The sequence below is a fragment of the Primulina eburnea genome, chromosome 18, assembly GCF_022965805.1.
Source record: "Primulina eburnea isolate SZY01 chromosome 18, ASM2296580v1, whole genome shotgun sequence".
Classification (NCBI taxonomy): Eukaryota; Viridiplantae; Streptophyta; class Magnoliopsida; order Lamiales; family Gesneriaceae; genus Primulina; species Primulina eburnea.
The window spans coordinates 27,283,470-27,294,793 of record NC_133118.1 but is presented as its reverse complement, the minus strand read 5'-3'; the positions used below and the strand labels follow the sequence as shown (position 1 = coordinate 27,294,793).

Sequence of the window (11,324 nt, the reverse complement as noted above, 5' to 3'; positions counted from 1 at the left end):
AATATAAATAAGCATGTAAGATAAATTTAACTATATCAATTTTTGGTACTATGCAATTTGGAGTTCGAAACAAAAGATTATTACATTATTTTAAAAATAACAAATCATTTTATTTTAAATTAAGGTTTATGTTATTTTTATCAATACATATTAGAAATCCAAATTTTTAAAAAAATTATTGACAAAATTTAATTAAAAAAAAAAACCACCATTTTCTTGATGTAATGAGCTGCACATCATTTGCAGTCAACGGTTACTTCCGTGATATTTTCTGACATGCCAACCTTGAAACAACTACAAAACCTTAACGAATCATTAAAAATGGTATCCGATTCTCTTTTTCCATTGACTTTTTAGCATTATTATAACTATTCTTGCACGAGGAACATCAAGAACAAGAAGACACTTGCAGGAGAAAAACAGATGGCTTATGAATAAATTAGTCCCCTATGAAAAAATTTCCAGAAACGAGGAACATCAAGAACAACAAAGAACCTCTTTGAGGGAATAGGACGATGTCTTGTGTCAATACAAAGAAGTAATGAGCACCGAGTCGTAGCCGGTTCGTGTCGCAGCAATTGGAACGCAGGATGATCCATCCATTAGAATGAAAATCAACTCTACGTAGACTTTATGTACAAAATTCGGCCTCGTAATCCAAGAACAAGCCCCGGAAAACATTGACGGAGAGTAATGTGGACTAAGCCGGACATATGGCTTTGTCATAAATGGGAAGCAACAGGTCTCAGTGTCATCATTCTGTGTAAGGAGGAAACTTTTCACACCAGGAGCAATAGTTAGCACAGATTCGGACCATTTATACTAGTTCAATCGTTTTCTCTCATGCAGTTCCCGGGCAAGAGATACTTATAAGCATCGGCCCTCTCCAGGAGATATGCGGGAAGATGAACAGCTGAGTAGGAATGTGGAATAGGTCCCATTTTCCCGATGATTTTCCGGAAAGTGTGCTCTTCTGGTAGCATATCGAATAAATCAGCTCCCTTACAGATTATTCTCTGAAGTCTCTTAGGATTTAAAAAATGTGCGAATCTCACCCGATCCACATGGCTATAAGCTTTCATCTTGAATCTAAACTCACTAGTGTGCCTAAAGCAAAAGCTACAATGCCACCCTGCATCGGCCAAGATTTCATCAGATTGCCGATAGTGTGCATATCTTGTCTTTCCCGAATGATACACATGAACTGAAGCTCTCCAGCTACTGTCATCGAGCAGAAACTCGAATGAATAGAGATAGTTCTTTAACCGAAGATGGAGGATATGAGGTATTTCATCGCACCACCTTAACAGATTAATAGTGTGTCGACTTGGAATCTCATCAACATCAGACATTATCAACAAATCGTCATCCTGAATACCAGCTTGTTTAAGAAGATAATCCAATGCAAGCCTCTGATACGCTTCCTCGACAAATGGATTTTCTCCTTTATTGAATCTCCCCGGAACTTGCCCATAAGTTAGCCGTGGCTCAACAAACTGAAATCGATCTCGGACAGATGAAAACACATGAGGTTTAGGGAGACCAGTGAATGTCGAATTCGACTCAAGAAGTACAAATTCGGTCACATAAGGGTACAACTCCTTCCATCGTATCTTGAGGATGTCTACCTCATTGCTAAACAATACGGCATCAAAAACACGCCTAGGAGACTCCCTTATTCCCATCCATGAAGTTTACATAGATTCTCCATCGACACATTCTCATGATAGTAGTGTGGCCTTTCGCGGAAAGGTTTAGGCGGCGATTCCCACAAAGGCCGGAAGAAGTAAGTGATTTTCTGGCCGTGGACATATACAACAAAGACACAAGTTGGGACTAACACGAAGAGGAAAAGATATGTTTTTATATCCATTCCCCGCAATATACACTTTATTCTTGAACTCAAGGTCCTTCCCGAGCCCTGCAGGTTCCAAATACCAAAGAAATTACAAATCTAGTGACCCACACTCACACAACACGAGATACACAAGCAATTTCATTGATAACCTGTGTAAAGTTTTTCAACAACTAACAGGCAAATAAAAATATACAAGTTTATGTGAAAGAAAAGAATAATTTATCCAAGCCTATGAACTTTTTATTTTCTTTTTTAAAGTAGTAGAGGTGACAACACCGGGGTGAAAAACTTTACAATAAAATACAAGTATCCATAAACAAACATTGAAGAGCACCGTGCAAACGAGCCCACAGGGGGAAAAGGGCTCAAACAATTATTGAAGAACATAGGATCTCAGTGGAGAACTTGATAAATCCCCATTAATTAAAACATTAGAACACTATTTTCAATACTATATTTGACAAAAAAAATTCACACTTTCCCTACCAGCAGGCCCCATAAATCCAGATTAACGTTTCAACTATCAATTTTCAAGAAACTTTAACCCATTATTTTGATGAATAAAGGAAAAACACACCGCAAAGACCAATAAACACAAAGTCAACACGCGGCCCAGAATCACTATCAAGCATCCCCAATTTACACCAAACTGAAAAAAATCCTGAAATGAAAATCAAGATAATAAAAACCCAAACAAACCCACATTTCCATACAGATAACTAAATCACCAGGAAAAGCAAAAATGAAAATTTACCTCCTCACAGGCATCTCCACATATATCATCCGTCTTCTTGGAACAATTATGAGATCCCCCTTCTGCCACCATGCATATTTTCTCCCAAAACCTCGCTACACCCCACATGTCTCTCTCCAAATTTCAGGTCAAACAGGACATTAAAAACAGAAAGAAAACCAAAATGAAGATATCTCCGCCGCTAGAAAATCCAAGAATCTGATATAACAAGAATGCGGAAATGCGCACAGCTCTCTTCCAGACAACCAAAACAATCTATGACCCAAGGAAAAAACAGCACGAATCTTGGAAATGCCCAGAAGAAAAGCCGAAAATGTAAATAAATTATATAGGAAACGGATGAATAAGCGACAAACCAACCAGAAAGTTGTGTTTGTATTGAAGCCTCCGAGGTGAGCGCGGTGGCACTTATAAGGAAGCCGTTTCCCTTGTCTTCTGCCCCCAATGGCCATAGGAGTAGGGGTGGGAAAAATACCGAAATTACCGAAAAATAATTATACCGTACCGATATTTTTTTAGGTATACCACATTTTTTCGGTATATCGAATTTTTTTTCGGTATCATTATGGTATTGGTGTGAATTTTTTCCATAGAAAAATTTCGGAATTTCGGTATCGGTACCGATATGAATTTTTTGATATCGATATTTTTGCCACGGTATACCGAAAATCCACCCCTACATAGGAGACAGCCAGTCAAATGACTAAAATGCCCAGCTCATATTATATTTCTTGAATTTAGACATGGGCTTTCTTGTCATTCTACATGGGTACTGGGGCTTGGTCCCTGTACCGTGTCCATTGACTGGCTCAAGAAAGAATATGCTTGTGTATGGTTTTGGACAGTTTCCCTTTGATTATAATACTAAATCAAGCATAATATCAAATAAGGCTCGAAATATAGATCGATTCCATGTTATTTACACTCGATTTTGTGTTATATGAAATTCAATTTTATATATAAAATTTATTCATAAATTAAAATATATGTGAGACGAGTCTCTTATCTGGATCATCCATGAAAAAGTATTAATTTTTATGCTAAGAGTATTACTTTTTATTGTGAATATCGATAGGGTTGACCCATCTCACAGATAAAGATTCATGAGACCATCTTACAAGAGACTTACTCTTCTAACGAAATTTTGTTGATATTTATCTTAAATTATTTGTAACTTTGGTGAATGTGATGTATAGATGATTAGCAGTTTTGACTACTGCTAATTTCTCATATGGTGCTCAACCATGTGATATTGTCCTTGTGGTACAAGAAGAATTTATGTGAGTTCCATGTGGCAACTTGAATTCTCTAATCACAAAATTTTTTGTGAAACGGTTTCACGAGTCAATATTATGAGACATATATTCTATTTGAGTCATTCATGAAAAAATATTATTTTATGCCGAAAGTATTACTTTTTATTGTAAATATAGACAAGATTCACATATCTCACAAATAAAAAAATTGTGAGACTGTTACACGAGAGACATATTCATGTCTAATTTGAGTTAGGATTTGCAAATAGCCTTAAATTTTTTGTAGCCGATGTATTCAAGAAATGTTTGAATAATCTTGAAAGTTATATTCAATCAATTTTTGCGATGGTAAATTAATAGATAAGGTCTTGGTCTACTAGGTCGACTTTATCAAGGGGTGGCCGTTTGAAAGGACCGTATTAAATTCTTGGACAACATGCTCAAGTTGATGATTTGGACAACAAGCACATTTTTCCTTGGTTGCATGGTTTAAAACTTAGGTTTTTGCCAACGATTTTGTCTTACTTGGCAAGAAAAAACTTTGTAAACGGATAGATGTTGTCATTGAACGCACTTTCAACAATATATTCAATTACAAAAGTTTTAAAAAGACCACGATGACAGATAAAAATCCGTTGTCGTTTTGCGTTTTTGTTGTAGTGAGATAAAGAATAAAAAAATAAAAATAGAACCAATCGTCCGGGATAGGGATGGCAATGGGCCGGGGCCGGGGCCGGGCGGGGGCGGGTTTGCCATTACCATCCCCATCCCCGAATTCCATCCCCACCTCCATCCCCGCCCCGATCCCCGCTTTTTCGGGTTCGGGGAATCCCCAAACCCGAAACTTCGGGGATCAACTTCTCATCCCCGTCCTCATCCCCGTTTCAAAAATATTAATATGGCAAGACGATGACGAATTCGGAGATTTTCTCAAACCAAAAGTTATTATTATCTATAATTATTAGAGATAATATTAATATTAATATCAATATCAATATTAATAATAATAAGATTATTAATATTTTTAAAAATAATATTATTATTATATTATTAATGTTAATAATACTATTATTTTATTATTGATATTATTTCCGAGGCGGGTTCGGGGATTTCGGGGATGGGCATAGTAATTCCATACCCGCCCCGAAATACATCGGGGATTTAAAAAAATCTTCATCCCCGAACCCAAACCCGAAAAAATCGGGGATCCCCATCCCCGTTTCGGGTTTTCTTCGCGGGGCCCAAACCCGTGGGGAAAGTTGTCATCCCTAGTCCGAGACTCGTCTATACTTTTAAATATTTGGTCCCTGAGAGAGAGCGTCCGTGGGACGGTTGCCAGGGACTTTATTAAACCGGATCCTGAAAAGATTACACTAGTTTTGTATTGTGGGCTAAACGAATATTAATCTGGATTAAATGTATTGGATTATAAGTTCAAATAATCCGAAACCGAAATCAAACGGAACCATATTAAAATATAATTAAAACTATTGTTTTATTTTATTCCAATGACTAACGTATAAGGAGTTAATTATAAAGAAAATTGAGTAAAAAAAATGTTATTAGATCATATTCAACTAGATCGGATTAAAATCTGAATTCGTTTTCAAGCAACTCAATTTGGTTCAATACTCATGACGAATTTAGTTTAATTCAAAACTGAATAAATAAGTTTCGAGCTGAACAAGATCAAATCAGACTTATTCCAAATTGATCTGATTCAATAAACATTAGGGATACGGAGAATCTGATACCTGACTCTAATAGGACATGATGTGGAGAAAAAGTTTTACTCGATTAAATAAATAGATAATCGAGTATGAGGATTTTCGAGTATGGAGATGCATGCGGGTCTTAAAGAATCCTACTCATACGCGACTCGAATACCCGCTTAAATTAATATATATATATATATATATATATATATATATATATATATATATATATATATATGATTTTTCGACTATGCTGTTAATTCTATTATACTTTTGTTGAACGATATTAGTTGTATAGAATTAGAAAATTAATATTATAGGATGTTATTTTTGTAGGATATTGATGTTAGGATAAATTGTTTCTAATTTTTTGTTATTTCTTCTATAATGTTTAATTTGGTAATTTTTGTATTTATTTTTTATGTGCTTTTCTCGACAATTTAGTACATATCCCTATTTTACTCGAAATAATTTAACTTTGAGAAAATGTAATTACATGTGGTAATATGAAATTTCGGTAGAGTATGAATAACTATCTTCCGACGAGTACGAAGATATTGATGAAATTGAATACCGAATAGAAATAAAGATAAGGATGGCGATGTTGATGGGGATGATCATGAATAGAATAAACGATGATGAAGAAGAAGAATATGAAATCTTACCCAAGTCTGACCAATTGTCATCCATAATAAACATCCCTAGACGGTTGGTCAAAAGATTGCCTCGCTTACCTTTGCTTCTATTTATTTCCTTTTTATTTATAAATTTTTTATGTAAAAATAAAATAATTAAATACAAATATAACTCCACTCGAATTTCTAAATGCATCCCCACTCTTCTCATTCTTTTTCGGCAAAAACTTGTTTGAGACGGTCTCACGGATCGTATTTTGTGAGACAGATATCTTATTTGGGTCATCAATGAAAAAATATTATTTTTTATACTAAGAGTATTACTTTTTATTGTGAATATCGGTAGAGTTGACCCGTCTCACTGATAAAGATTCGTGAGACCGTTTCACAAGAGACCTACTCTATTTCAGTACTTTCAAAATATTGATGTCTAATTGCATAGCTTTATCTACCATATATAGTCTTATTATGATTATAATCCTAATTCGTCTTTTAATATTTTCTCCATTACTTTTTAAGCAATCAATTCACCGCCTGGTTAACCGTGATGGTTTGCTTTGGGCAAATATTGAAATATTAAAATTTCTTAGAATTTGTAATTTTTTTCCTTCATATTTACTTTTTGTTTGAGAAGGCGTAGGGATGTAAATGAACCGAACTGTTCGCGAGTTTTTCGGATCTCGGCTCGTTAAAAAGTTCGTTCGGGCTCTTTCGTTAAGCTTATCGAGTCGAGCCCGAGCCTTATTTTGGGCTCGACAATTTTGTTGAGCCGAGCTTGAGATTAATGATGTTCGGCTCGTTAGCTCGTGAACATGTTCGATAATAGGTTCGTGAGCTCAAAATTGAGCTCGGCTCGTTTAGCTGGCTCGTGAGCTCGAGCTCGGCTCGTTTAAGTGGTTCACGAGCTCGGGCTCGAGCTCGGCTCGTTTAGGTAGATCGTGAGCTCGAATTTGAGATAATTAATGAGTTATAATATTAAAATAATTATGTATGATAAATAATAATAAATTTAAAATTAAAAATTATATTAAAAATGTGAATGTTATGACAATAATGGCATATTCCCGTAACCTCATCCTCATCTATTCCAAATCCCAAACCCTATTCGGCTATTCCCGTAACCTCACCTATTCCCCCCGAATCCGCGCCTCCCGACCTCCGCCCGCCATCGTCGAGGGTCTCCGGTCGTAGCTCAGGTCCGGTCGACCATTATCGAAGCAGAAATCGGTAGATTTGAGCGTGTATAGGTAGCGAGACCCCTTTCCCGTCCACCTCTAAACCGCGTACGATTTCCGACGATTCTCCGTTCTTCCGCCGGCGCCGAGTGCTGAAAATCCTTGTACCGTCTGGGTCGACTTTGATTGAGGCGTGAATCGAGAGTTTGGAGATCGTATAGGTCGCGAACCCTAGCTCTGATTCTGGTTTGGTTTCATCTCCAAATACAGTGGGCAAAACAATTAGAGACAAAAGTTCAAAAGTTTTAGCCTCTCAGGTGTGTTTGAATATTGCTGCTACGGCAATGAATTTAGTCTACTAAACTAGACTAGGATCATGCTTATTATTTAATTAATTGGTGCTAAACAAATTGAAGGGATTATCCTACTAATTAAATACCAAGAAGGGGTCAAAGGTGATGAGTTGGCAAATGAATCATCTAGTAACTAAGGGGGCCGAAAATTTACTAATAAAAATGTAGGGAAAATTGTTTTCTAGCTAGTAAATTTATAATCCTTAAAAACCTCACTAATCTTTAATTAATTTATTGAATTAATCCCTTAATTAAGTAACTCAAATGAGCTTATTTTCTACTCACCTCAAGTTGCATAAATAATTCCATAAATCTCCTTTTTTTAACTTAAATTAACTTACTTGCTAGCTAAATTAAATTCTGAATATATTTTCCGAATCTTAAATTCTATCTCAGAACTCCAACTCCAGTCCGACCTCACTGAAATAACTGAAAGAATAAATATCAAACTGTTGGCTAAAATAATTAACTTCAAAGAAAAGCATTTAAATATTCATGCAATGAAGTCAATTTAATTTAAAATACTAGAATTATGCATGGCTTATACGTAGTCTAAGTTACAGGTTCTACACTACTGCTCTAGAGTTCAAAGATGTCTTCCCAAGATATCAACAAAGGGATCCTACTTATAACACTTTGCCAAGTGAGGAGGATTGGGAGAAAGTCCGTGTAGTTTGTTCTTTTCTTCAAGAATTTAATGAAGTTACCCACATCATTTCAGGTAATAATATTAAACTTGAATCTTGTTTCTTAATAAAATTGTTTATTGTCTGAATATCTAATATAGTTATCTACATTTTTCAGGTTCAGAATATCCAACTTCAAATTTGTTTCTACCTGAACTTTATAACAGAAAGAGGCTGTTGAATAATACAAGTATGGGTGAAGGTAGTTTCATGAAAGATATGGTTAACAAAATGAAGACTAAATTTGACAAGTATTGGGGTCACTGTAACTTGTTAATTTCTATGGCAGGTGTATTAGATCCAAGGAATAAGATGAAGTTGATTGTGTAACGCCCCGAAAATTTTAAAGTCCACGCAAACCACATGCATGCAATTATTAAATTCTTTGTGTATTTTAATTAAAGATTTTAATTGCATGAATTAATTATGTTTGGCATACATGCATATTTAAAATGTATTTTCTTCATGATTGCATAAAAATTGTATTTTTAAGGAATATTCAAGTGACGATCGAGGAACGGGGACCGAGGGCTGAAGAAAATGTAAAATGTTTTTATTAAATAATTATTTTTAATTATTTAAAAGATGGTCGATGCTTTTTAGTATTTTTGAAAATAAGGGGTTTTGAAATAATTTTTACGCCGGGACGTAAATTTTATCGGTGTTGGTCCTAAATGCTGTTTTTATGATATTATGATCATTGTTAAATGCTTATGAGATGTTCATGATTTATTTATGATTTATTTTAAATATCCATGAAATTTTATGATTAAAGTTAACATTTAAAATACATGGTGCATACTTGGTTTCAAAAGAAAATATATTCATGCATGATTTTATAAGGTGATGAAAACATGAAAATATTGATGAAAGTGAAGTAATTGTGACTATGAGGATTTGAGGATTTGAGGTTATGATCAAGAATAGGCCAAGGCTCAGTTGACGATCCTGTGTCGCTGATGTCCCCGCCGCCCAGTACTGTGGTTTCATGTAGATGGTACCATCGTCATGTCATGTCATGTCATGTCACGTCAGGAAAGTCACAATTAACGATCTGAATTCAATCAAGGAAAAGATAAAGTTATGAGCATGAAAAGAATCACGCCATGCTATTATGTCATGTTATCATGTTATGTTATGATCAAGGAAAAGGTAAAGGTAAGGTTCATGTCATGCATATCACGAAAAGGTTATTTTACGTAAAAGTATTTTCACTGTTGCATGGGATTTTATATATATTACTCGTTACAAAGATTTGGTGTGTTGAGTCTTTAGACTCACTAGGTGTGATGGATGCAGGTGAGGGTGAGGGAGGACTTGACGCATGAGATGACTGGACTGAAGGTGCACACAACCCAAGGACCAGCGCTTCTACGATTTTCCGCACTCATGATTATGGGTTATAATGTTACGTTAAAATATTTTTTAAAACCCTTTATTTATGCTTTTGAGTGGTTTTGGAGAGGAGAATATGTTTCACGGATATTGCTTTTTAGGTTTGGTAACTCATGCGATGATTTTATCCTTCATGTCTATTCACTTGATTTTAAAATACTAGCTAGCGAATGTTCTAGATCATGGGCAAAATATTTTATTAAAATATTTTCATGGGCGGTCCGAATTTTAAAAAAAAAAAAAAATTTCCTAGTACATTTTAAATGCAAGAGCACGGGACGTTTCAGATTGAATGGTGTTTTCCAGAAATATATTCTGAAGTTGATGCAATTGAGAACATCGTTACAGTTCGTGAGACATTGCGTTTGTTGTATCGTGAATATGTTGATGCTCACAAAAATAATGTTGCTGAAAAGGATGTTTCAGGTGATGCTCAGAAAGAAAGTTCTAGTGTTTCAAGTATTGTTAGTGCAAAAGGAAAGGGTAAAGTGAGGACAACATTTGCCAACTATATTAAGAATGTTGATAGTGTGGAGCAAGTGAAGTCTGAACTTGAAGTGTACTTTGAGGAAGGGGTTGTATTGTGTGAAGAAGATGATGAATTTGATGCATTGTCATGGTGGAAGATGAACAACTTAAAGTTTAGGATTTTGTCAAAGATGGCATGTGATGTGCTATCAATTCCAATAACTTCTGTCGCTTCTGAATCGGCTTTCAGCGCTGGTGGTAGAGTTATTGATTCATATCGTGCCAATTTGGGAGTGGATACGGTTCAGATGTTGCTTTGTGCAAAAGATTGGTTACGTGCCCGGTACCAAGTCAAGAGAAAAGAAAATGTAAGTAAATTGATATTTAATTTAATTGTGTCTTTATTAGATATATGTTATTTTCTATTAATTTAGGTTGGTTAATTCTAACATTTTGAATTTTTGTGCTTGTATGTAAAAGAAAAATTCGGGGCTTAAGGAGATTCATTTGAATTAAGGTCATTACCATCGAATGTTTATCATTGAATTGGTGAAGTTTGTTTGTTTGTTTTAATTTAAATATCTTTTATGTTTTATCTTGTTGAATTCCTATTAGGTTGTTGAAGTTGGGTTCACGAAGGAGCGAGGCAAGAACATCAAGCTCATTCATGCTCTGGTAATTCTTTTATGTTTTATCATGTTGAATTCCTATTAGGTTGTTGGGTTTAATTAAGTTGTTTTTTTCTTATTTGATCATTAGTTGAACCATCTTTATTACCTATAGGAGTTTTAACAGCTGTAAGTTGAACCAAGCTCATCAGTTGCAGCATCATTGATTCTACTAGTCTATATTACCTATAAAAGTGTGCATAATTTACAATGTTTTCTAATTGTGCATTGTCTATATTACCCTTCATGCAAACTTCAATAAAATAAATGACATAATAGATAGAACTAAATGAAGTGAAACAAATTCTTTTAAAAAATTATATATTCAAACACCACGTATAAAACATAATAACCTAAAAAT

At 34.8% G+C, this 11,324-nt stretch overlaps 1 protein-coding gene and 1 pseudogene across 1 annotated transcript; one reads left to right on the top strand and one right to left on the bottom strand.

The window, feature by feature from the left end:
* Window positions 1–315: 315 nt before the first annotated feature.
* On the bottom strand, window positions 316–3,041 carry LOC140819651 (uncharacterized; annotated as a pseudogene).
* A 7,049-nt stretch (window positions 3,042–10,090) lies between these two features.
* LOC140819226 (zinc finger BED domain-containing protein RICESLEEPER 2-like) lies at window positions 10,091–10,972 on the top strand. Its single transcript, XM_073179238.1, has 3 exons — window positions 10,091–10,663; window positions 10,776–10,812; window positions 10,911–10,972. Exons 1-2 carry the CDS (start codon window positions 10,091–10,093, stop codon window positions 10,809–10,811), a joined length of 609 nt encoding a protein of 202 aa, XP_073035339.1. The 3' UTR covers window position 10,812; window positions 10,911–10,972.
* Window positions 10,973–11,324: the final 352 nt, after the last annotated feature.